Below are 27,428 nucleotides of genomic sequence, written 5' to 3'. Positions count from 1 at the left end.
AGTTCCTCTGTGGAGATGGGATAACCTTCCAGAAGGACAACCATCTCTGCAGCACTCCACCAATCAGGCCTGGTAGTGGAAGCCACTCCTCAGTAAAAGGCACATGACAGCCCACTTGGAGTTTGCCAAAAGGCACCTAAAGACTCTCAGACCATGAGAAACAAGATTCTCTGGTCTGATGAAACCAAGATTGAACTCTTTGGCCTGAATGCCAAGCGTCATGTCTGGAGGAAACCTGGCACCATCCCTACAGTGAAGCATGGTGGTGGAAGCATTATGCTGTGGGGATGTTTTTCAGCGGCAGGGACTGGGAGACTAGTCAGGATCGAGGGAAAGATGAACGGAGCAAAATACAGAGATCCTAGATAAAAACCTGCTCAGGACCTCAGACTGGTGCGAAGGTTCACCATCCAACAGGAAAACGACCCTAAGCACACAGCCAAGACAACGCAGGAGTGGTTTCAGGACAATTCTCTGAATGTCCTTGAGTGGCCCAGCCAGAGCCCGGACTTGAACCCGATCGAACATCTCTGGAGAGAACTAAAAATAGCTGTGCAGCAACGCTCCCCATCCAACCTTACAGACCTTGAGAGGATCTGCAGAGAAGAATGGGAGAAACTCCCCAAATACAGGTGTGCCAAGCTTGTAGTGTCATACCCAAGAAGACTCGAGGCTGTAATCGCTGCCAAATGTGCTTCAACAAAGTACTGAGTCAAGGGTCTGAATACTTATGCAAATGTTATATTTCAGTTTTAAAAAATTATTCTTCTAAAAACCTGGTTTTGCTTTGTCATTATGGGGTATTGTGTGTAGATTGATGAAGGAAAAAAAGCAATTTAATCAATTTTAGAATAAGAATGTAACGTAACAAAATGTGGAAAAAGTCAAGGGGTCTAAATACTTTACGAATGCACTGTACATTTGAATGGGGCTAGCGAACAGCTGGGCTAAACATTACATCTCTATGGCAATGGCTAATGGTTGACCGCTATCGGTTAGGACTGTTTGGCTAGCTATTTGATGAGACAAAAAGTAGGAAATTACTTAATAACATGTAAGCATATAAAAACATACAGGAATGTAAATACTTACAGATGGTGCCAGCATAAGGGCTATCAAATACAGGATGAAGGTATGAACATTTTACATATAGGAATGGTGAACTTTTAGGTAACAACAACCAACTGCTTTCTGGATTCTTCATCTTCTCCCATCGCAAGCACAGGAAGTGCAGCAGGATGCTGGATGTTACTGTGAGGCGGATTCAACTCTGAGCCGGATCCTGGATGTAACTGTGAGCCGGATGCTGGATGTAACTGTGAGCTGGATGCTATACTGTATGTTACATCCAGCTCAGAGTTACATCCCCTACTGTCTTCTCCCATAGTGAGCACAGGAAGTGCAGCTACAAGCTGCAATTTAAAGACAATCCACTAAAGGGAATAAAACGTCATTAAATGGTGCATGACACCATTACTATTGCTCTCTACACCCTCAGACTTCCTCTGAATAAATATTGTGTTAATTTAATGAAGTACATAGAAATATACATTTTTTGGAATCCTGCTAATGTTGAAAGTTCATACTCCTAGATAAACATTTTCAAATAGGACCAACAGTAAATCTAACAGTGAATCTCAAACAACAAACAGTATAAATAACAGTTTAAAAAAAATACATACACAATAACATGACAAATCACCATGAAACATTATCATGGAACCAGTCCATAAAACTATAAACACTACTAAAATAGTCCATCAAATATCCCCATGAATGCCTCCACTTCCTTGCTGTAATCCTCTCCCTGGAGCCTGCAATGATGAAGATTAATGCTGTCTGTCAATGATATAAAGTTAATTCATAATCAGGATTTCAATTAGTATGTATGAAAAAAGTTAAGAAAATGAAGTATGTTTTCTCTTTAGTCCCTCCTTACCTTTTGCCAGTCACATTGTCATTGTTAGGGGTAGTCGTCTTTGAGAAGAAATCAAACCGTTCTCCCAGGGTGGGCAAGCTAGTGTCAGTCTGTTTTGGGAAGGAGGGTGGTGCCTTCATGGGGGGTTCACTGAATGTCCTCTGCAGAGGGCAAAGATGTATGTTTCAGACTACTTTTCAAATGTGTACTGAAACAAATGGGCTGCTAAACCTAAAACATAACATTGCTATCTTTGATTTCAAAGCATGTGAATTGTATGATAAAAGGTAACTTTTCATTCGACACTCAGTGGCCAGTTTATTAGGTACACCCATCTAGTACTGGGTCGGACCCCTCTTTTACTCCAGAACAGACTGAATTCTTTAGGACATGGATTCTACAAGGTATTGCGTTCAAACTTCGCTCAATTGGTATCAAGGGACTGAAGGTGTGCCAGGAAAACATTCCCCGCACTATTACACCATTGGGCAGGATGGGTCCATGGACTCATGCTGCTTACGCCAAATCCTGACTTTGCCATCAGCACGACGCAACAAGAACCAGGATTCGTCGGACCAGGCAATGTTTTTCCACTCGTCAATTGTCCAGTGTTGGTGATCATGTGCCCACTTGAGCCGCTTCTTCTTATTTTTAGCTGATAGGAGTGTGACCCGGTGTGGTTGTCTGCTGCAATAGCCCATCTGTGACAAGTAGGGCCGAGTTATGTGTTCCAAGATGCCGTTCTGCACACCACTGTTGTACTACGCCGTTATTTGCTGATTCTTGCCATTCTCCTTCGACCTCTCATAAACAATTTTTGTGAACAGGGTGGTGTACCTAATAAACTGGACACTGACTGTATATAAGAACAGAAGCCTTGGCTTTGTCTGCTGTCAGTTTCATGTTGACCTCAGATCCAGCATTGAGATCAAGTCAACTGATACTATGGGTAGATAGTAACTCACTGTGGCCTTGTTGTCAGAGTGGCTCCAGCTAGCATTAGCCTGGGGGTTGTGTGGTCTGACAGGGAGAGTAGTAACTGGTATCTGAGAAACAACTGGGGAGGTCGACCTGAGACACACAAATCATTACATAACATTGATAATCAATTGCTCAGGGTCACATTTATCAAGTATTTGCAACAGTACCAAGTTCCTTCCTACTGACGTCTCTTCAACCAGAAACCAGTTTTGCCCGCTGGGATAGACTATAGATATTTCATTCAGTGAAATGACAGGGGTTTGACAGCTTGTGGAACTGTGAAGTCCTAGTTTGTTACGAGCTGAGCTCACCTGAGTGGGGAATTGGATGTAGTGAAGCGGGGTTTGGGAGGTAAACAAGTGGATGGTAGTGGTGTGAAGTTTCCTGAAACATCAATACATTTAACTATTAAATCATTTGCCCCACTGAAAAAGCATGAACAAAAAAATTATGTTATGTTAATATGTTAAAAAATGGCTCCCTCTTAGAATACCTTTTGGCCTATCACAGTCCAGGTCCACCCTTTTAGTTTTAGCAACAGTGGTGCATGGCTTCTCGTTGGCGTGCACCAAGTTGTCGTCCTCAAAATCGTCCCACTCGTCTCCCAGGTCAAAGGTCACGCTGGGGGTGATTGACGATGAGAAAAAACCACTGTCGTCGGTCAAGTCTACAATGGAACTCTGAGAAAAAGACCTGCTCTGGGTTTGGGCGGTGCTTTGACTCGGAGGGTAACTCCTGCTTTGGGGGGTGCTGTGGTTCTGAGGGTAACCCCTGCTCTGGCTCTGAGGGTAACCCCTGCTCTGGCTCTGGGGGGTGCTGTGGCTCTGAGGGTAACCCCTGCTCTGGTGGGTGCTGTGGCTCTGAGGGTAACCCCTGCTCTGGCTCTGGGGGGTGCTGTGGCTCTGAGGGTAACCCCTGCTCTGGCTCTGGGGGGTGCTGTGGCTCTGAGGGTAACTCCTGCTCTGGCTCTGGGGGGTGCTGTGGCTCTGAGGGTAACCCCTGCTCTGGCTCTGGGGGGTGCTGTGGCTCTGAGGGTAACTCCTGCTCTTGCTTTGCGGGGTGCTTTGGGGGGTGCTGTGGCTGAGGGATCTTCCAATGTAGGCATTGGGCTTCCTCCACATTGAAGTGCCTTAAAACAAAAATATGGATGGGTTATGACTGTGAGAACACGTTATTGTCTGTTTGCAGTAAATTCGAAGGAAGTAGTCTACTAGAAAATAATCTGTGTGTAAATTTGATTGAATCTACAATAGGTCTATTTCACGGAATTGTGGGATATAACAGTTTAAAAAACAACAAGACATAGGATTTTTTTGTAACTGAGACGTCCTACTTTGTGACTCCGTAAGGGTTTGAAGTTGAACAGGTAGTGGTTCCAAATCTCCCGTTGTCTGAGATATGTCTTCCAGGTAGTCATTATACTCTGTAGAGACACACATATGTTCAGTTACTCCTCTCAAGTGTCCATTTAGCACCATTTCACTACCACAATGCTGTATTGAAGGTGAATGGAGTTAGAAGCCTCTAGAAGCATTTCGATACTAAACATACCATGGCCATAGGTCACAACATGAGCCATCTCTTGGGGTGTTGCAAAGTCCTCAGCTGAATCTACACTCTGTGGTCTTGCCAAAGCGCCATACTGGTTACCTTCATACCTTCAAAACAAGTTAAGAAAAGATTTGGAATGTGTCATATACAGTTTGAATTAGTAATCAATTTACTCCAAGCTAATTAACTGCGTCTATGTTTTGGGTAAAGGAGGGTACGTACCTGGAAGAAGCAGGTAGGATTGGCTTAGGCGAATAAGAGAACTGCTGCATGTTCGCAGCTCCCATCCCGCCATTCATTTTCATCTAAAGGAACCAGCAACAGGCAGATGAAACATTAATTCGGGTAAAAGTTCCTCGTTCAGTTAGTCGATGACAAATCAGCTAATGATCATGAAACACGTGTCACTTGTCCTTTAACTTCAATGCATGATTTATGTGACAGTATGAATAAGTATTTTGTTTTAAGCCTCTCACTCTCTCTCTCAAATTAGAATTTTAGCCCAAAGGGGTTATATTTTAAACAACTGCTGCAGCTGTTGTCAGTTGTTCTCCCACCTTGAGGCGTTTGACTGGAGTCTCCGTCAGTGTGTCACTCCTGGTCTTCAGGTCTTGGAGGTAGGAGGTGAAACTCGAATGCTGATTCATCTGCCTTTTCAGAATCCCCAGCCCTCCATTTTTACCTGGGAAATGGATAGGAGGAAATTGAAAAAAACAATGTAATCATTTGTGAATAAAGAATTTGAATGATTCTAAGTGTCAATTGAGCAATGGAGAGTTTGAGGACAAAAAAACTTGACTCACAGCAGTCGTGGCCACATTGATCCTTGTTTTTGCATAAGTGGTTACATTGTCTTTTGCCTGGATCTGATTGTGAGGAAAAAAAGATAACGGAAGTTGGGTTAAAAAAACAATAACAGTCCTTGTGAGTCCGCAAGTACAACTTAGCAATAGCTCAAAGTATACAAAAGGTATTGAATATAAGTCTACCCTTTTCTGTGGCACATGTGGATGTGGAGTTTCTCTTCTGTGTTTGCTGAGCTGTTGGCTGTGTTCTCTGTGTTGCACCCTGTGATCTCTGAGCATTAGCCTGTGCTTGCTGCACAGTGTTATGTTGCTCAGGTGTGAGTGATTCAGCTCCGTACCTCTTCGGTCCAGAGAAGAAGGGACTAAACTTCTGTTGAATGTCCAACCCCACTGAAGAGAGGAAGATCTCAATGTAGTTAATAGAATATATTCTTACTTTTCATAAATCTCAATTAAACAATTCCACTCTACTTAAACTGCCTTTTACAAGTTTGAAGCAGTTTGTAGAAATGTATTTGAACACAAATCTATAATAAAAGTGAGAGAAAAATGTCCTGATAGTTAGCTGCCTGACCGTATTCTGAGCTGACCAGATTCACATTGATCTCCTCTCCTTTGGAGGCTTTCGCCACTTCGATCTTCTTTGACCAGCTTCCCGACTTCAACAGCATCAAGTCTCTGGACGAACACACAACACAGTCACTCTCCATTTCATCACTCTTTCCCCTTTCTTGGTCTTGCTCTCTTTCTTTCACTGTTTTCCCTGTCTGAGTGTATGACGGTAACACTTTACCTAAAGCCTGCAGGCAGGAATCATCAACTAGATTCAGCCGCGGGACGATTTTCTTTCTCTAGCGGATGGTCAAGGGTCCAGAACATAATTAAGCAATAAGGCCCAAAGGGGGTGTGGTATATGGCCAATATACCGCGGCAACGCAGAGTGCCTGGATACAGCCCTTTGCCGTGGTATATTGACCATATACCACAAACCTCTGAGGTGCCTTGTTGCTATTATAACCTGGTTACCAACAAAATTAGCAGTAAAAATAACTGTTTTGTCATACCCGTGGTATACGGTCTGATATACCACGGCTGTCAGCCAATCAACATTCAGGCAGGCCTCGAACCACCCAGTTTATAATTACAAATAATTTTTAGACCGCAAATTGACTGCAAGAATCCCAAACAGATATGTTTGATTAAAACATAATCATTTCAAACCTTGTTTACATTTGTATAAGATCACGTGTCTCACTATTATGGGTGGGAATACCTGGAAAGGATTTCTTAAATTAAAACCACTTGTAGCTATTTCTTGGTGTTTTTACAGTGAAAACTCACAACAAAATTAACAGATATTAATATACAGTACCAGTCAAAGGTTGGACACACCTACTCATTCAAGGGTTTTTCTTATTTTTTTTTTTAAAACTATTTTCTACTTTGTAGAATAATAGTGAAGACATCAAAACTATGAAATAACACATATGAAATCATTTAGTAACCAAAAAAGTATTAAACAAATCAAAATGTATTTTATATTTGAGATTCTTCAAAGTAACCAACCTTTGCCTTGATGACAGCTTTGCACACTTTCTCTCAACCAGCTTCACCTGGAATGCTTTTCCAACAGGCTTGAAGGAGTTCCTACATACGCTGAGCACTTGTTGGCTGCTTTTCCTTCACTCTGTGGTCCAACTCATCCCAAACCATATCAATTGGGTTGAGGTCAGGTGATTGTGGAGGCCAGGTCATCTGATGCAGCACTCCCTCACTCTTCTTCTTGGTCAAATAGCCCTTACACAGCCTGGAGGTGTGTTGGGTCATTGTCCTGTTGAAAAACTAATGATAGTCCCACTAAGCACAAACCAGATGGGATGGCGTATCGCTGCAGAATGCTGTGGTAGCCATGCTGGTTAAGTGTGCCTTGAATTCTAAATAAACCATAGACAGTGTCACTAGCAAAGCACCATGACACCATCTCCTCCATGCTTCACGGTGGGAACCACACATGCAGAGATCATCCATTTACCTACTCTGCATCTCACAAAGACACGGCGGTTGGAACCAAAAATCTAAAATTTGGACTCCTCAGACCAAAGGACAGATTTCCACCGGTCTCTCTTCTTGTTATTGGTGTCCTTTAGTAGTGGTTTCTTTTCAGCAATTCGACCATGAAGGCCTGATTCACGCAGTCTCCTCTGAACAGTTGATGTTGAGATGTGTCTGTTACTTGAACTCTGTGAAGCATTTATTTGGGCAGCAATTTCTGAGGCTGGTAACTCTAATGAACTTATCCTCTGCAGCAGAGGTACCTCTGGGTCTTCCTTTTCTGTGGCGGTCCTCATGAGAGCCAGTTTCATCATAGCGCTTGATGGTTTTTGCGACTGCACTTGAAGAAACTTTCAAAGTTCTTGACATTTTCCGGATTGACTGACCTTCATGTCTTAAAGTAATGATGGACTGTCGTTTCTCTTTGCTTATTTCAGCTGTTCTTGCCATAATATGGACTTGGCCTTTTACCAAATAGGGCCATCTTCTGTATACCACCCCTACCTTGTCACAACACAACTGACTGGCTCAAACACATCAAGAAGGAAATAAATTCAACTATTTAACAAGGCACACCTGTTAATTGAAATGCATTCCAGGTGACTACCTCATGAAGCTGGTTGAGAGAATGCCAAAAGTGTGCAAAGCTGTCATCAAGGCAAAAGGTGGCTACTTTGAAGAATCTCAAATATAAAATATATTTTGATTTGTTTAACACTTTTTTGGTTACTGCATGATTCCATATGTGTTATTTCATAGTTTTGATGTCTTCACCATTATTCTACAATGTAGAAAATAGTAAAAATAAAGAAAAACCCTTGAATGAATATTAGTATTTTTTTTATATAAATAAAACACCCCACGGGCCAATTTCGGCCCGTTGGGGAACCCTGCCTGCAGGTATAATGCTTTATAACTTGTTATCATGTATGAACCTTTAAAACATCTTACAATACGCTTTTAACAAGTTGTCTCTACCGGCAAGCTTTAGATAAAGTGTGTCTCTATGCATGTATCAGTCTGTGTGTGTGTCTGTGTGTGACTCGAAATGTCAGTCCTCCTTATCTTACGTGAGTTTTTGCAGGAAGACCACGTTGTTGTCACAGTCCCCGATAATCATGGTGACATAGTGGTGGTCAGGAGCAGTTCTCTTTGATAGCAGCTGTTCGTGGTTCTTCATGTTCACAGTCACGACAATCTCTGCGGTGGCGACGTTGTACCTTGGAAGCTAAAACGTGAGAAATAAAAAATGAAATCAAAGGTTGTTGGGGAGATGTATTAATTGATCAGTAATTGAAAAGATACTCAGCCGTAATATTAAATGATATAAGTGTGGAAAGAATTCTGTTATGACCCGATACCAAATATCGCTACAATGATTAATCTTGATCACCTTTTCCGTTCTAACAAAAATTCAACCAAAGCAAAGGTTTTTACCTGCTCCAAACAAACTTCATACTTGGGTAGATTTATGATAGCCTCTCTGATTTGGTTTCCGAATGGAGGATGTCTGTTGACGATCTAGACAGCAAATATGTGCATTTATTGTATGTGAAAGCACTTTGTGATGACTCTTGACGTAGAAAGGGGCTTTATGAATAACATTTGACAGACTGATTTAATTGAATGCCATGAAACGGCATTTTTGTTTCAGTGGGTATGTCAATAAACCATGGAGAAATTGAAACAACAGGGTGTTTAAATGAATTACTTTGTTTGTTATAGTCATCTATAGAGGCTGAATGCTCACCAGCTCCAGTTCCCTGGCATTGGTCTTCTCTATCTTATTGAAGGTGGTGAGCCCAGCGTTCACCATGGCGGCTGAAAGAGTCAACCCTGGAACAGATAGTCATTTGTGCCGTTACAGACAAATATAATTATATTATAAATAGAATCTCATAATTTTAAAATCAGCCTCATTATTACAATTCTAATTTAGCAGACTTAGTAGTGAGTGCATACATTTTCATACTGGTCCCCAGCGGGAATTGAACCTACAACCTTGGCGTTACAAGCACCATGCTCGACCAACTGAGCCACACGGGACCACTATATTTATATGCTCACAGCAACTGTACAACTTTAATTTGTCTAGGAATAAATCAGTTGGTCAATGGATTTCTTAAAAAGGGTATCTGAACACAGTAACAGCATAGTAACCATTAACTACACATTTTCAACAAGCATTGACAGTATTTTTTGACATGTTTCAATGTCTTCCTACCTATTTTCTCCAGCTGCTTTGAGACGTAAGGAGAGTTCTCCCACAGCTTGGCACTGAAGCACTTGGCCAGTATCAGGGAGTTGAGCAGAGCAGAGAAGCCTGTCTTGGAGCGCTGGTTTAGAAACTCTGCCAAACCTGGTTCGTAATCAAAACACATCTTGGATCAAAGAGTGTTTTTTCAAAGGAAGCTCAATGCAAATCATCTTCTACTATCAAAATTTTAAGTGATTGATGACTTACATCTGCTGATTCGGACTCCATTCCGGAAGATTCTACCGGTGTCTTGTGTGAGTCCAAACTCTTGGATTGGAATGGAGCCAAACTGGGCCTGAATCAAGCTGAGGTGGAAGACGGGTATAGTGGGAAAGAGATGAAGTTCAAGAAAATACTTTTGAGATTCACCCAAAGAGAATACATGGTGGCGTCAATGTCATCCTCCATCTTCTCATGTTGGTACACTGTACGGGCCACTGCTTGACTTACCAGTTCACCTTCATCTCATTGTTTTTAATCTTTCCCTCCATGGGATACCTGGAGAAAAAAGCCCAGATATGAGCATTTAAATTTTTTGTATGTCACTTCACCTCTTCTTACAATGTATCATTGGATTGTACTCTAACCTGATGGTGATCCTGTTCTTGTCCTTGTTCAACGTGTTCAGGGTTCTCTTCTCGTTGACTCTCAGCTGCACGTCAGTGAACTCTCTGCCCTTCGCCATCAATTCTATCTGTGTGAAGAAGAGCCAGCTTCCATCTCAGTGGGATTCTCAATACAAAATCTACTCAACTCATCTATTCTAATTTCCTATGTAACAAACAACACAATACAGAAACTCAATAAAAACAGTGCATGTGCATATGAGACATGCTACAGTGTTACCCTATTACTGTATACCTACCAGCTCAGGTAAGGTCTCAGTGCCAGTCACCTTGCTGAACTGCGTCATGGTGTCAAACGCCACACAGTACCTGGCCATCAACCTGCCTCCCTCTGTAGGGGATGAGCACAATTACACATGTCAAGAAGAGAACAGACTTGAGTACAACGGCTTTTCGATGCTGGAAAGCAAATGTAGGAGATATCTGTATTGAATAACACCAAACATGTACAGGGTTTGTTAGTTGTTGTACACTTCTGATTATAACTAATGAAACAAACAGTAAAAGGCCATAGTAGCCACGCAAAAACCAAAATGGGTTGCCTCTCTCAACCTGTAGCTTTGATGTTGACATCCTCATCCATGGAGACCAGACCAATGGAGGCCAGGGAGTTCAGGTTCTTCAGACAGAGCTCTGGAGCAGAGAGTATGGAGAGACATAATACAGTTAGTTACTCACAAACACATGATAGAGATGTTCTGTGTTTTCAGATACGAAGTCCATATTAACAAAGAAAACACAGGAATGCCACACCTTGCAATTTGGCTTCGATCCCACATCGGTCCAAGTCGGTGGAAAAACCTTCAACAAAAAGTATGGACAGTTGTTTTCTCACGTATGATGTGCCAATGTATGTCTGTGACATTTATGACGTTTGAGAAAGTGTTGTAAGGATGTAGTGAGATATTCTAAGTACATGCTATTAACTGTACTATAATAAGCTAGCATCCATGTTAACAATCTAACTGCTGACTACTGCTGAAATATATTGTTAGCATGGGTGCTAGGCTAACTGGTTAATATTGAAATAGATTGTTAGCATGGGTGCTAGGCTAACTCGTTCATACTGAAATAGCCGAGCATCCATGCTAACGATGTAGCTGACTGGTGCAGAAATAGACTAGCATCCATGCTAACGATGCTGGCTAATTCTAATAATGACTGGGTGATGTCCAGTCTGTGTGTACTTACCGTAGTGTTTGGGGTTCTTCAGTGCTCTGATGTAGAGGAAGGTGGAGCGGATCCAGTCCAGGGCCATGTTGACGTCTGAGATGGTGTGGAGGACGATCTCAGCGTTCAGGTGCTCCACAAGGTGGGTGTGCAGGCTGAGGAGGAGGACAAAAATACTTCAACCTCAATGTGAACCACAAAGTGTATGAAATCAAACAGAGATTTAAAGAAATGTACCGGTCTATGTAGTCAAACAATCATCATCACAATATACTGTATCATACAAATTAATGTAAAACCAAATCATATAAGCTACACTCTGAAACAAGAGTTGAGGAACTTTGATTGACGCTGTACAGTCGTGGCCAAAAGTTTTGAGAATGACACAAATATTAATTTCCACAAAGTTTGCTGCTTCCGTGTCTTTAGATATTTTTGTCAGATGTTACTATGGAATACTAAAGTAAAATTACAAGCATTTCATAAGTGTCAAAGGCTTTTATTGACAATTACATGAAGTTGATGCAAAGAGTCAATATTTGCAGTGTTGACCCTTCTTTTTCAAGACCTCTGCAATCCGCACTGGCATGCTGTCAATTAACTTCTGGGCCACATCCTGACTGATGGCAGCCCATTCTTGCATAATCAATGCTTGGAGTTTGTCAGAATTTGTGGGTTTTTGGTTGTCCACCTGCCTCTTGAGGATTGACCACAAGTTCTCAATGGGATTAAGGTCTGGGGAGTTTCCTGGCCATGGACCCAAAATATCGATGTTTTGTTCCCCGAGCCACTTAGTTATCACTTTTGCCTTATGGCAAGGTGCTCCATCATGCTGGAAAAGGCATTGTTCGTCACCAAACTGTTCCTGGATGGCTGGGAGAAGTTGCTCTCGGAGGATGTGTTGGTACCATTCTTTATTCATGGCTGTGTTCTTAGGCAAAATTGTGAGTGATCCCACTCCCTTGGCTGAGAAGCAACCCCACACATGAATGGTCTCAGGATGCTTTACTGTTGGCATGACACAGGACTGATGGTAGCGCTCACCTTGTCTTCTCCGGACAAGCTTTTTTCCAGATGCCCTAAACAACGGGAAAGGGGATTCATCAGAGAAAATGACTTTACCCCAGTCCTCAGCAGTCCAATCCCTATACCTTTTGCAGAATATCAGTCTGTCCCTGATGATTTGTGAAAATGTATATTTGTGTCATTCTCAAAACTTTTGGCCACGACTGTAGAAGTAACCCATCACTATACCTGCTCTCAATAATTTCTGCCCCATTCATGAACTGCATGTACTTGTCTTTGGTGTGAGTCTTGGTCATGATCACTGCGGTTGCTGACGTATCAAACTGGAGAGGAAAATAATTCAGAGTCAAAGCCTTACATCAAATCAATGGACCGTCCACTTTCAGTGACACTGCTGCCATGGATACAGTGCCTTGCAAAAGTATTTAGACCCCTTGGTTACAAAGTGGGATTAAAATCGATTTAATTGTCATTTTTGTCAACAATCTACACAAAATACTCTGTAATGTAAAAGTGGAAGAAAACATTTACACTACTGTTCAAAATGTTTGGGTCACTTAGAAATGTCCTTGTTTTTGAAAGAAAAGCTATTTTTATTGTCCATTAAAATAACATCAAATTGATCAGAAATACAGTGCAGACGTTGTTAATGATGTAAATGACTATTGTAGCTGGAAACGGCTGATTTTTAATGGAATATCTACATTAGTTTATCATTTTCAAAGGCTAATTGATCATTAGAAAACCCTTTTGCAATTATGTTAACACAGCTGAAAACTGTTGTTCAGATTAAAGAAGCAATAAAACTGGCCTTCTTTAGACTAGTTGAGTATCTGGAGCATCAGCATTTGTGGGTTCGATTACAGGCTCAAAATGGCCAGAAACAAATACCTTTCTTCTGAAACTCATCAGTCTATTCTTGTTCTGATTAATGAAGACTATTCCATGTGAGAAATTGTCAAGAAACTGAAGATCTCATACAACGCTGTGTACTACTCCCTTAACAGAACAACGCAAACTGGCTCTAACCAGAATAGAAAGAGGAGTGGGAGGCCCCGGTGCACAACTGAGCAAGAGGACAAGCACATTAATTAGAGTGTCTAGTTTGAGAAACAGACGCCTCACAAGTTCTCAACTGGCAGCTTCATTAAATAGTACCCACAAAACACCAGTCTCAACGTCAACAGTGAAGAGTTCCTCTGTCCAGTGTCTGTGTTCTTTTGCCCATATTAATCTTTTATTTTTATTGGCCAGTCTGAGATATGGCTTTTTCTTTGCAACTCTGTCTAGAAGGCCAGCGTCCCGGAGTCGCCTCTTCACTGTTGACGTTGAGACTGGTGTTTTGCTTTACACCAGAAACTGGGAGAGGAATTCACCTTTCAGCAGGACAATAACCTACAACATAAGGCCAAATCTACACGGGAGTTGCTTATCAAGAAGACAGTGAATGTTTTTGAGTGGCCAAGTTAAAGTTTTTACTTAAATCTGCTTGAAAATGTATGGCAAAACTTGCTGTCTAGCCATGATCCCCCAACACCTTGACAGAGCTTGAAGAATTTTAAAAGAATAACGGGCAAATATTGCACAATCCAGGTGTGCAAAGCTCTTAGAGACTTAGCAATGAAGACTCACAGCTGTAATCGATGCCAAATGTGTTTCTAATGTGTATAGACTCAGGGAGCTGAATACTTATGCAACGGCTATATTGTAGTTATACATTTTTCTTCCACTTTGACAGTGTATTTTGTGTAGATTGTTGACAAAAAAATGACAACTCAATTTTAATCCCACTTTGTAACACAATAAAATGTGAAGAAATCCAAGTGGTCTGAATACTTTTGCAAGGCACTGTATATTGTGAAAAAACTATGGCTCATTTTCTTATCCAATGCATTCAGATTTGAAAACACAGAATGGGCACTGGCTACAAATCAGGCAAAACTAGTGGAAACGTCATAATGAATAGAACACTTTGTAATTACCTAATTTCAACTCGTTTTTCCCGCTGCATAGCGGGCAACAAATTTTGCCCGCTGGGGCGGCAGGTAGCCTAGTGGTTAGAGCATTGGCCAGTAACCGAAAGGTTGCTAGATCGAGCTGACAAGGTAAACATTTGTCGTTCTACCCCTGAACAAGGCAGTTAACCCACTGTTCGTAGGCCATCATTGTAAATAAGAATTTGTTCTTAACTGACTTGCCTAGTTAAATAAAGGTAAAATATAAAAATAGGAGCTGGTTTTGGACTATGATTTGTACCCTGTGGTGCTAAGGATGCTGGGACTAGAGGGCGTGTCTGTAATCTGTACCTGTGGCCGGCCTGCTCGGCCAATCATCTGCAGCATGTCGGCGTCGCTGTACTCCTTGCAGGCGCCCCCGATGTAGTGCATGGTGGACTTGATCACCACCAGGTGGGCTGGCAGGTTCACCCCCATCGCCAGAGTACTGGTTGTAACTAAGAAACCACATACACTGCCTTCAGAAAGTATTCATATCCCTTGACAGCCTGAATTCAAAATTATTTTAAAATTATTTTTAAATCCCCTCTCACACATCTACACACAATACCCCATAATGACAAGTAAAAACACGTTTATTTGTGCACATTTATTGAAAATGAAATACAGAAATATCTCATTTACATAAGTGTTCACACCCCCAAGTCAATACTTTGTAGAAGCACCTTTGGTGGCGATTACAGCTTTGAGTGGTAGTGGGTATGTCTGTATCAGCTTTGCACATTCTTCCTTGCAGACTTTCTCAAGCTCTGTTAAGTTAGATGGGGAGCGGCGGTGAACAGCAACATTCAAGTCTTTGCACAGATTTTCAAATGGGATTCAAGTCTGGGCATTGGCTGGGCCACTCAAGTACTTTCACATTCTTGTTCTGAAGCCATTCCAGCATTCCTTTGGCTGTATGCTTGGGGTCATTGTCCCTCTTGGAACGTAAATATGTGCCCCAGTCCATGGTCGTTTGCACTCTGATACAGGTTCTCATCAAGGATTTGCCTGTATTTGGCTCCATTCATTGTTCCCTCTATCCTTACCAGTCTCCCTGTCCCTGCCGCTGAAAAGCATCCCCATAGCATGATGCTGCCACCACCACCATGCTTCACGGTAGGGATGGTGTTAGACGGGTGATGAGCTGTGCCTGGGGCAGGTTGAATAAAAATAAACAATACATTGGAAAATTTGTGAATCTATTATTCTTGTGCAATTTATATAGGTTACATTGAGGTTTGTCTTTCATTATTTTAGGCTACCAGGTATTAGTACATAAGCTTTAGGGCCTAACTGTACACGCGCTAAATAGCCTACACAGCCAAATAATGCTTTTGGGAACGAGCAGAAAAAGTTAACTTCAATCCACAGAGGCAAAAACAAAATGAAAAAACAAAATGAAGCACTAAATGTAGGCAAAATGTGAAGAAATATGATAAATTTATTTCTGCATCTTGAGAGAATGCAATGCTCAGATACCATCTGTAGAGGTGCTCTCTTCATCATAAAAGTTGATGGTACTTCAGCCATATTAAATATGCATCGAAGCCGAAACTGAAATCTTATCAAAAACACCTTGGGTTGTTTTCACAGCATTATTTCCCCTTACAACCGGTCAAACTGATGTAATTTGGACATTTTTCACATTAAATCTTTCCCGTGTTTTTTTGTTGTTGCGTTAATGTATTTTCTCCACAGTCCCTAAACGTCTTTGCTCTGCGAAAGATGACAGAAAACTTTACCGATGTCAGCTAGATTGAAGCATTCATTCTATCGATCTATGACATTATTCTGTTGAGCAAGGCTTTATTTAGTCTTCTAGGGCAACATATAATGACAGAAGAGAAGCTGCATGTATCTAATTATAGCCAAGTTGACTAACAAATAGCCTTACAAAATGTCGGCAATTATAAGCAGAAACATATCTAAATCAGGCAACAACAAAAAATCATCCATCCTGTCCAAAAATGTGTTCTGCAGTCTTTGGCTGTAGCCTATAGGGCCTCAGATTTTCACTTTACCACATATACACTATATGTGGACATACAGTCGTGGCCAAAAGTTTTGAGAATGACAAATATACATTTTCAAAGTCTGCTGCCTCAGTTTGTATGATGGCAATTTGCATACAGTGAGGGAAAAAAGTATTTGATCCCCTGCTGATTTTGTACGTTTGCCCACTGACAAAGAAATTATCAGTCTATAATTTTAATGGTAGGTTTATTTGAACAGTGAGAGACAGAATAACAACAAAAATATCCAGAAAAATGCATGTCAAAAATGTTATAAATTGATTTGCATTTTAATGAGGGAAATAAGTATTTGACCCCTTCTCAATCAAAAAGATTTCTGGCTCCCAGGTGTCTTTCATACAGGTAACGAACGGAGATTAGGAGCACACTCTTAAAGGGAGTGCTCCTAATCTCAGTTTCTTACCTGTATAAAAGATACCTGTCCACAGAAGCAATCAATCAATCAGATTCCAAACTCTCCACCATGGCCAAGACCAAAGAGCTCTCCAAGGATGTCAGGGACAAGATTGTAGACCTACACAAGGCTGGAATGGGCTACAAGACCATCGCCAAGCAGCTTGGTGAGAAGGTGACAACAGTTTCTGTGATTATTCGCAAATGGAAGAAACACAAAAGAACTGTCAATCTCCCTCAGCCTGGGGCTCCATGCAAGATCTCACCTCGTGGAGTTGCAATGATCATGAGAACGGTGAGGAATCAGCCCAGAACTACACAGGAGGATCTTGTCAATGATCTCAAGGCAGCTGGGACCATAGTCATCAAGAAAACAATTGGTAACACACTATGCCGTGAAGGACTGAAATCCTGCAGCGCCCGGAAGGTCCCCCTGCTCAAGAAAGCACATATACATGCCCGTCTGAAGTTTGCCAATGAACATCTGAATGATTCAGAGGACAACTGGGTGAACGTGTTGTGGTCAGATGAGACCAAAATGGAGTTCTTTGGCATCAACCCAACTTGCCGTGTTTGGAGGAGGAGGAATGCTGCCTATGACCCCAAGAAACCATCCCCACCGTCAAACATGGAGGTGGAAACATTATGCTTTGGGGGTGTTTTTCTGCTAAAGGGACAGGACAACTTCACCGCATCAAAGGGACGATGGACGGGGCCATGTACCGTCAAATCTTGGGTGAAAACCTCCTTCCCTCAGCCAGGGTATTGAAAATGGGTCGTGGATGGGTATTCCAGCATGACAATGACCCAAAACACACGGCCAAGGCAACAAAGGAGTGGCTCAAGAAGAAGCACATTAAGGTCCTGGAGTGGCCTAGCCAGTCTCCAGACCTTAATCCCATAGAAAATCTGTGGAGGGAGCTGAAGGTTCGAGTTGCCAAACGTCAGCCTCAAAACCTTAATGACTTGAAGAAGATCTGCAAAGAGGAGTGGGACAAAATCCCTCCTGAGATGTGTGCAAACCTGGTGGCCAACTACAAGAAACGTCTGACCTCTGTGATTGCCAACAAGGGTTTTGCCACCAAGTACTAAGTCATGTTTTGCAGAGGGGTCAAATACTTATTTCCCTCATTAAAATGCAAATCAATTCATAACATTTTTGACATGCGTTTTTCTGGATTTTTTTGTTGATATTCTGTCTCTCACTGTTCAAATAAACCTACCATTAAAATTATAGACTGATCATTTCTTTGTCAGTGGGCAAACGTACAAAATCAGCAGGGGATCAAATACTTTTTTCCCTCACTGTATACTCCAGAATGTTATGAAAAGTGATCAGATGAATTGCAAAGTCCCTCTTTGCCATGCAAATGAACTGAATCCCCCAAAAACATTTCCACTGCATTTCAGCCCTGCCACAAAAGGACCAGCTGTGTGAGTGTTGACGAGTGTTGACGAGGACAAGGCTGGAGATCACTCTGTCATGCTGATTGAGTTTGAATAACAGACTGGAAGCTTCAAAAGGAGGGTGGTGCTTGGAATCATTGAATCATTGTTCTTCATTGTTCTCCTCTGTCAGTCATGGTTACCTACAAGGAAACACGTGCCGTCATCATTGCTTTTCACAAAAAGGGTTTCACAGGCAAGGATATTGCTGCCAGTAAGATTGCACCTAAATCAACCATTTATCGGATCATCAAGAACTTCAAGGAGCGCGGTTCAATTGTTGTGAAGAAGGCTTCAGGGCGCCCAAGAAAGTCCAGCAAGCGCCAGGACCGTCTCCTAAAGTTGATTCAGCTGTGGGATCGGGGCACCACCAGTACAGAGCTTGCTCAGGAATGGCAACAGGCAGGTGTGAGTGCATCTGCACGCACAGTGAGGCAAAGACTCACTGGGACAGACTGATATTCTGCAAAAGGTATAGGGATTGAACTGCTGAGGACTGGGGTAAAGTCATTTTCTCTGATGAATCCCCTTTCCCATTGTTTAGGGCATCTGGAAAAAAGCTTGTCCGGAGAAGACAAGGTGAGCGCTACCATCAGTCCTGTGTCATGCCAACAGTAAAGCATCCTGAGACCATGCATGTGTGGGGTTGCTTCTCAGCCAAGGGAGTGGGATCACTCACAATTTTGCCTAAGAACACAGCCATGAATAAAGAATGGTACCAACACATCCTCCGAGAGCAACTCTACCAACCATCCAGAAACAGTTTGGTGACAAACAATGCGTTTTCCAGCATGATGGAGCACCTTGCCATAAGGCAAAAGTGATAACTAAGTGGCTCGGGGAACAAAACATCGATATTTTGGGTCCATGGCCAGGAAACTCCCCAGACCTTAATCCCATTGAGAACTCGCTTCAAGAGGTGAGTGGACAAACAAAAAACCCAAAATTCTGACAAACTCCAAGCATTGATTATGCAGGAATGGGCTGCCATCAGTCAGGATGTGGCCCAGAAGTTAATTGACTGCATGCCAGTGAGGATTGCAGAGGTCTTGAAAAAGAAGGGTCAACACTGCAAATATTGACTCTTTGCATCAACTTCATGTAATTGTCAATAAAAGCCTTTGACCCTTATGAAATGCTTGTAATTATACTTCAGTATTCCATAGTAACATCTGACAAAAATATCTAAAGACACTGAAGCAGCAAACTTTGTGGAAATTAATATTTGTGTCATTCTCAAAACTTTTGGCCACGACTGTACATACTTTTTGTATATATAGTGTATATGTATGTGGACACCCCTTCAACTTAGGGGATACGGCTATTTCAGCCACACCCGTTGCTGACAGGTGTATAAAATCGAGCACACAGCCATGCAATCTCCATAAACAAACATTGGCAGAATGGCCTTACTGAAGAGCTCTGACATTCAATGTGGCACCGTCATAGGATGCCCCCGTTCCAACAAGTCAGTTCCTCAAATTTCTGCACTGCTAGAGCTGCCCTGTCAACTGTCAGTGCTGTTATTGTGTATTGGAAACGTCAAGGAGTAACAATGGCTCAGCAGCAAAGTGGTCTGTCCTAGGTTGCAACACTCACTACCGAGTTCCAAACTGCCTCTGGAAGCAACTTCAGCACAATAACTGTTCATCGGGAGCTTCATGAAATGGGTTTCCATTGCCAAGCAGCCGCACACAAGCATAAGATCACCATGCGCAATCTCAAGCGGCGGCTGGAGGGGTGTAAAGCTCGCCGCCATCAGATCTGGAGCAGTGGAGACGCGTTCTCTGGAGTGATGAATCACGGTTCACCATCTGGCAGTCCGACGGACGAATCTGAGTTTGGCCGATGCCAGGAGAATGCTACCTGCCCCAATGCATAGTGCCAACTGTACATTTTGGATGAGGAGGAATAATGGTCTGAGGCTGTTTTTCATGGTTAAGGCTAGGCACTTTACTTCCAGTAAAGGGAAATCTTAACGCTACAGCATACAATGACATTCTAGATGATTCTGTGATTCCAACTTTGTGGGAAAAGTTTGGGGAAGGCCCTCTCCTGTTTCAGCATTACAATACCACCCGTGCACAAAGCGAGGTCCATACAGAAATGGTTTGTCGAGATCAGTGTGGAAGAACTTGACTGGCCTGCACAGAGCCCTGACCTCAACGAACACCTTTGTGATGAATTGGAACGCCAACTGCGAGCCAGGCCTAATCGCCCAACATCAGTGCCCGACCTCACTAATGCTCTTGTGGACACAAAGATCAATGAGTAGATTTAGATAGCGGGAATCGATGAAGGGTTGATTGATGCAGTTGAAATTAATACTTTTAATTTGTATTTACTAAAAATAGTCAAGTAACCTAAGATAACTCAAGAAATCTGTCATAAATGTTGACATTTTTGCAACTGTCTAGGATGTTTGGTGTAGTATTTCTCAAGTGAAAAAATGTGCATGAGGACGAGTCATCTCTCGTTGAATGACAACAGGCATTTAATTGAAGAAGCCTACTGTTGACCAAAACAAAAAAGTAGGACTTGCAGCGCATTGAGTTTCACAAATAGAACCAAATTCTATTTTAGCGCCTGGCTACGCAGACGCTCGAGCAGTGTGTGTGCAATGATTGAATAACATGTATGTGTACATTTATTTTGCAGCGCTCGCACATGCGACGTGGTCAGCATGTAAAACGCATCGCGCTGAACGACGGGCAGACGAACGCTAGATCCACATTCGTTGCGATGTGTGTACACAGTACAGGCAGGTCTCCCATGGTGAAGGTCCTAATGCTTACACAGTACAGGCAGGTCTCCCATGGTGAAGGCCTCTTCAATCACCTTCCTGTCTGACACGTCTACCCCGGCATGGTGGAAACCAACCCCAAACGTCACCAGGTCTGGAATAGAGAAAACGCCGGGCTAGTGATTTCACATTCTAATGCAATAATAGTTATATTCAAATCAATGAGAAATGTTTGCCTACATGATACAGAAGAGAAGGAATATAAATTATTAACCCTAAATTATCCACCAACCTCTGAGTTTTGAGTCCAGGAGAGAGTTTGCATACTTCATCAACCTGCAAACAGAAGATTCCAACGATTCAATCAGATCTAACTAAACAGCAAGACATTTGTATTGAGTACCTGTACATCTGTAGAGAATAAAAAGGTAAGTAGCTCAAACCTTTGTTTGTGCTCAATCCTCATGATGAACCTGGCATCTTTGGCCAGAACAGAGGCTGACTGCTGGACTCCTTTCCTTGTTGAGCAAAACTGTTTAAAAAAAATCCCATGTGTGAGCTATTAACAATGGCAATACTTACAAATATGGTGCTGGTCATGTCTACATTTCAGACACACAAAGAGAGTTCCTCACAACAAGGGTTGGTTTCTGGTCCGAGTAGGTCTGGATGATGTTGGCCATCTTGTAGTTGAGTGACAGGTCGAACTTGAACTCAGTCTGGTTGCTGCTGCAGGGGAAACCCAGCACTACTTTCCTCAGTTTCACCGGTCTGTGACTCTCATCCATCTCCAGACAAGTAGCAGGGCCTCTGTTGTCACACAGCCAGTCTGCTATCTGCCATGTCAAACCATTGAACACAGTGAAGAGGGAATTTCTTAAAATAAATGCTCTGTTTAATGATAATTGGTAAATAGCAATACTTCCAAGACGCCTCCTCCTCTCCTTCCCTATTCCCTTATTCTTTCTGAAGGAGACAGGACGGGAGAGATAAGAACAACATAATATATGGAGATCAGTGGAGGCTGAGGAAAGGACAGCTCATAATAATGGCTGGAATGGAGTCAATGGAATGGTATCAAATATGGTTTCCATGTGGTTGATACCATTCCATTGACTCCATTCCAGCCGTTGCTATGAGCCGTCCTCCCCTCAGCAGCCTCAGTGGTGTAAAGTACTTAAGTAAAAATACTTTAAAGCACTACTATCTGTACTTTACTATTTATATTTTTGATTATTTTACTTTACTACATTCCTTAAGAAAATATTGTACTTTTTACTTCATACATTTTCCTTGACACCCAAAAGTACTCGGGACAGGAAAATAGTCAAATTCACTCACTTATCAACCAAACATCCCTGGTCATCCCTACTGCCTCTGATCTTGTGGACTCACTAAACACACATGCTTTGTTTGTAAATTAGGTCTGAATGTTGGAGTGTGCCCCTGGCTTTCCGTAAAATAAAATAAAAAATAAAAAATGGCGCCATCTGGTTTGCTTAAAATAAGGAATTTGAAATTATTTATACTTTTACTTTTGATACTTAAATATATTTTCAACCAAATACTTTTAGACTTTTACTCAAGCAGTATTTTACTGGGTGTCTTTTACTTGAGTAATTTTCTATTAATGTATCTTTACTTTTACTCAAGTATGAGAGTTGGGTACTTTTTCCACCATTGATGGAGATGCATGTATCAGAAAGGGAAAGAAGGACTATAGTGAAGGAAACCTCTTTAGAGTATTAGAATATGACCAAAGTGTGCCATCACCCTCTTGGCCCCTCAGCCACTTACATCCTTGATATTGGGAATGGTGGCGGAGACAGCCACAAATCTCATGGAGAGGTCCTCCTGGGGGTTCTCTGCTGCACGGTAGGCATGGACCGCCTTCATCCTGCTCACCACCACCTCTAGTGTCGCTCCACGCGTAGTGTCTTTCACCACGTGCACCTAGAAACAGAGCCAAAATTTAGTATATTTAGTTGTCAATGAAACACATAACATAATACTAGACAGATATGCACTACTAAGTACAATTACAAATTAAGAAACAATAGAACACAATCAGTCTGTCCAAGCTGTTTCAGAGTGTTATTTGACCAAGTCTACGGTTGCAGTGATACCTGAGGGAATTTTTAACAGACCATGAAGTAGCTACTTAGACATATCCACTGACCTCGTCAATAAGGAAAAGCCGGACCAACTGCAGCAGGCAGTTATCCCTCCACTTCCTGGTCATGCTGTCCCATTTTTCCTTGGAGGAACAGAGAAATGTGTCTGAGCTTTATCGAGAACTGGTTAATGAAGTGTTAAATTAACAGTTGGTCAGTTATTGTTTTTTTAAATGAATATTCTAATCAATTATCTTGATATAACACAATGCATCCACGCACCCTCAAAACAAAAATGTATCTATTCTCGTATACCCAAGCCCTGTTTGCATGACAAACATGGGAATCCTGTCTGCTTGTTCTTCAATGGATGGTTGCTATGGTCACAGGATCAGCCACATCATTCTGCTACATATTACACAGAAACAAAATGGCTGCTAGTGACGTGCTTTAATGCGACATGTACACTGGGATACATTTTCACTTACAGGTGTGGTCATGATGATATGGGCGTCCTGAATCTCAAAGAAGTCGTCGATCTCTGTGTCTCCTGTCAGCTCCTTGCAGCTCAGGCCCAGAGGCTCGAATTTCTTCCTCCAGTCCTCAAAGCGCTGGCTGCATAGAGCTTTGATGGGGGCCACTGAAGAGAATAACATTAAATTAAATTTAATAAACAGTTTTCATTTAATAAATACTTAAAATACAACATATACATTTTGAACACTTTGAAAGTGTGAATGTAAATCAGGTCAAAAATGACATATGTTAGCTAGCTTAACCCATACAGTAGCTTTAACTGGTTCTTGGTGTTTTAGATTGGCTGTTGATGTCTTAGTACATGTAATCTATTGCTTTTTAAAAGGATACTAAGAAACGGGTGGTCCTGATGTGACATTACTTACTATAAACAGCTTTGACGTTTCTCCAGGGCTCTGTGGTTTCCATCAGTAGGCGGATGATGGCCAACTCAAAGAGCACTGTCTTACCAGAACCAGTAGGAGCACAAGCCACAACGTTCTTTCCTGTGTAAAGAACCTGCAAAAAGCATTTTGTTCCAAGAAATCAATCACAGATATTGTTTTGATGATAAAGGTTGAAGATTGAAGATTGAATAAAGTGTAGATGCACTTACATCGTCCAGGGCTTTGGATTGGACGTAGTTGAAGTAAGGGAACTCTCTGAAGACAGATCTGAATTTTGCATCTGTGTTACTTTGATTAAGTATACAAACATATTCCAACTAAAATAGATTTGTAGATTTCGTTAAGTTTAATGTATTTCAGCAGTAATTACTTGGGCTAAGGGTGAGAAAGGATACGGATTTCAGAGACTGGTCGGAGTATCCCAGGCCCAGAAGTACCTGATATGAAAACAATAAATCTGTATAAATATATTTATATTTCAATATCCAAACCAATTCCAGTCAAAATGGGAGATATTGGCCACCCCTAGTGGTAATTGTGTGCTATTACAGCCAAGAGGGCATTGGGTAGGGCTCACCTCGTTTCACCTCATCAAGCCCTCAAGAACAGTGACAGCTGCTGCCATGACCATTAAACCTGAGTACATTCTTCAGCTACAACACATCATAGCTATATATATATATATATATCAAATTGATCAGATACAGTGTAGACATTGTTAATGTTGTAAATTACTATTGTAGCTGGAAACTGCTGATTTTTTATGGAATATCTACATAGGCGTACAGAGGCCCATTATCAGCAACCATCACTCCTGTGTTCCAATGGCACGTTGTGTTAGCTAATCCAAGTTTATCATTTTAAAAGGCTAATTGATCATTAGAAAACCCTTTTGCAATTATTTTAGCCTGGCTGAAAACTGTTGTTCTGATTAAAGAAGCAATTAAACTGACCTTCTTTAGACTAGTTGAGTATCTGGAGCGTCAGCATTTGTGGTTTCAATTAAAGACTCAAAATGGCCAGAAACAAAGACCTTTCTTCTGAAACTCGTCAGTCTATTCTTGTTCTCAGAAATGAAGGCTATTCCATGCGAGAAATTGCCAAGAAACTGAAGATCTGGTACAACGCTGTGTACTACTCCCTTAACAGAACAGCGCAAACTGGCTCTAACCAGAATAGAAAGAGGAGTGGGAGGCCCCGGTGCACAACTGAGCAAGAGGACAAGTACATTAGCGTGTCTAGTTTGAGAAACAGACGCCTCACAAGTCCTCAACCCGCAAAACACCAGTCTCAACGTCAACAGTGAAGAGGCGACTCCGGGATGCTGGTCTTCTAGGCAGAGTTCCTCTGTCCAGTGTCTGTGTTCTTTTGCCCATCTTAATCTTTTATTTTTATTGGCCAGTCTGAGATATGGCTTTTTCTTTGCAACTCTGCTTAGAAGGCCAGCATCCCGGAGTCACCTCTTCACTGTTGACGTTGAGACCGGTGTTTTGCGGGTTGAGGACTTGTGAGGCGTCTGTTTCTATGTAGATATATATATATTTTTTTTTAAATCAGCCGTTTCCAGCAGCAATAGTCATTTACAACATTAACAATGTCTACTGTGTTTCTGATCAATTTGATGTTATTTTAATGGACAAAAAAAATTGCTTTTCTTTCAAAAACAAGGACATTTCTAAGTGACCCCAAACTTTTGAACGGTATATATATATATATATCATTTCTGTCTGTGCTGTACTACCTTGTATCTGAAGGGGCTGGGGTGTCATGGGGAGGACGTTAGCCCTCTTGGTGCCCTTGACCGGTGTATGCGGTGGGGGTCCCCGGGCTGCAGCCGGTCCCAGCCCGCTGAGGGGGCTGGGGCCTGCTGCTGACTGGCTTGCCAGCCGAGGCTCTGTCGCCATGGAAACCTGGTTGAAGGTTTGCTGCTCTCTGGGTCTTGCCTGGCTGTGGCGGGTGTTCAAGTCTGCGCCACTGTTCAGCACCTGACCAATAAGAGGTTTGAACAAACTGTAACGAGAACGAGATGATTTCATTAATGGGCAGATAGATCATAAGTGCTTGCAGTAATATCCCACATATCATGATGTAACTAGTACAGCCATATCTTTGATAAAGAAGATTACATTTCAGACAGGCTTTGGCAAATGTACGATAAAGGGATTTTTTTTTTTTACACTCATTACATTGCAAAACAATAGTAGCTGAATAAGACACATGATTGGAGAAAAAAAAGACAGCCACTGACATTTACTATGTATTCTGAATGCAAAGTACACACACTCATTAGCTTCATTTGAATGGTTTACCTTCTCCGTACAGGTGGACTTTGGCTTAAGTCCAGAGGAAAATGTCTCTGCTCCAGCGCATGACCAGACTCCTGTGGGCTTTCAGTTCGACCTCTGCTGACCATTGTGGAATACTGGGATTTGTTCATGAAGTCTTCCTGAGACCAGAGAGCACACCCACCCTGGCCCTCAGGTTCTTTTCCTCCATCACTGGTAATCTGATTAAAATCTGTGTTCTTTTGTATGAAACCATCACTTCCGACTGTTCTTTTCAAAGGGGGAATGAATTTCTTGGACCTCTGAGAGAAACCTGCATTGGAGATGATAGAAGACATGATGATGTAATGACTGACATAACTTGAAACAAAATCCTGACTCCTAGGGCCGGTGTCAGACCCAGATTAAGCCTAGTCTTAAAGAAAAAAATTATGGTAAATGCATTTTAGTCTAGGACTATGCTTAATCTGGCTCCGGGAATCTGGCCCAGGGCCTTACAGTATTGACTGAATTGACTAAAAGGATTGAATCACCTCAAATGTAACTTACTGAATGATGAAAGATCCTCTGCCTCTTTCTGGATGTCCTGAGTGGCTGGAATCTGGGAGAGGGATGGAGGGGGTTCCAACTGCCAAGAACTCTGCTCTTGACAAAGTGGCTTTCTGGAGACAGGACCAAGGCAGGAAAAGTTTTTAGCAAGCGTCCTCCATATCAAGAGCACAGTTCCTAGCTAATTATACATTTAGGAGGGCATGACTGTGGGATGCAGGTTGTTTCTGACAACTCACACTTTGTGGACAACTGGCCTCTCAAAGAACAAGTTATCCAGGGACAAAGTACACTCTTCTGAGTCCAACATCTTGTCAGTTCACGTAACAGTCATCTGTAGAATTACAAAGTTAGACGTGGGCACGCTTTTCATCCGAACGTGAAAATACTGCCCCCTATCCCAGAGAGGTTAGACGTAATCATGGTATATGCAGCAGACACCTGACAGCCATTTCAGGGAGATGTTGCCACAACAGGAGTCTTTATAGGTTCTGCCTAGGTTTGCAGCAACTGGGAGGGATTGAATCAGTAGCCTGACTAGACCTCATAAAATATCCT

The 27,428-nt window shown here is 42.0% G+C and overlaps 1 protein-coding gene across 1 annotated transcript; it reads right to left on the bottom strand.

Annotated features, from left to right (window-relative positions):
- Window positions 1-1,510: 1,510 nt before the first annotated feature.
- On the bottom strand, window positions 1,511-27,416 carry LOC139560115 (probable ATP-dependent DNA helicase HFM1). Its single transcript, XM_071376632.1, has 39 exons — window positions 27,110-27,416; window positions 26,871-26,983; window positions 26,346-26,634; window positions 25,778-26,046; window positions 24,432-24,473; window positions 24,246-24,316; window positions 24,016-24,148; window positions 23,602-23,753; window positions 23,179-23,256; window positions 22,797-22,952; window positions 21,635-21,835; window positions 21,443-21,531; window positions 21,292-21,335; window positions 21,052-21,153; window positions 14,694-14,839; window positions 12,616-12,710; window positions 11,383-11,516; window positions 10,945-10,992; window positions 10,744-10,824; window positions 10,431-10,522; window positions 10,153-10,259; window positions 10,016-10,063; window positions 9,773-9,870; window positions 9,533-9,667; window positions 9,059-9,144; window positions 8,746-8,829; window positions 8,379-8,536; window positions 5,831-5,934; window positions 5,440-5,646; window positions 5,254-5,316; window positions 5,008-5,132; window positions 4,673-4,755; window positions 4,451-4,557; window positions 4,233-4,322; window positions 3,393-4,028; window positions 3,211-3,283; window positions 2,884-2,989; window positions 1,940-2,079; window positions 1,511-1,814 (listed from the first exon to the last, which is right to left on the bottom strand). The coding sequence occupies exons 1-39, from the start codon at window positions 27,178-27,180 to the stop codon at window positions 1,748-1,750; spliced, it is 4,923 nt and encodes a 1,640-aa protein (XP_071232733.1). The 5' UTR covers window positions 27,181-27,416; the 3' UTR covers window positions 1,511-1,747.
- Between the last annotated feature and the right edge of the window lie 12 nt (window positions 27,417-27,428).

Source organism: Salvelinus alpinus, chromosome 30, assembly GCF_045679555.1.
Source record: "Salvelinus alpinus chromosome 30, SLU_Salpinus.1, whole genome shotgun sequence".
Lineage (NCBI taxonomy): Eukaryota > Metazoa > Chordata > Actinopteri > Salmoniformes > Salmonidae > Salvelinus > Salvelinus alpinus.
The sequence above is the reverse complement of the archived record's forward strand: the minus strand, read 5'-3'. Positions and strand labels throughout refer to the sequence as shown.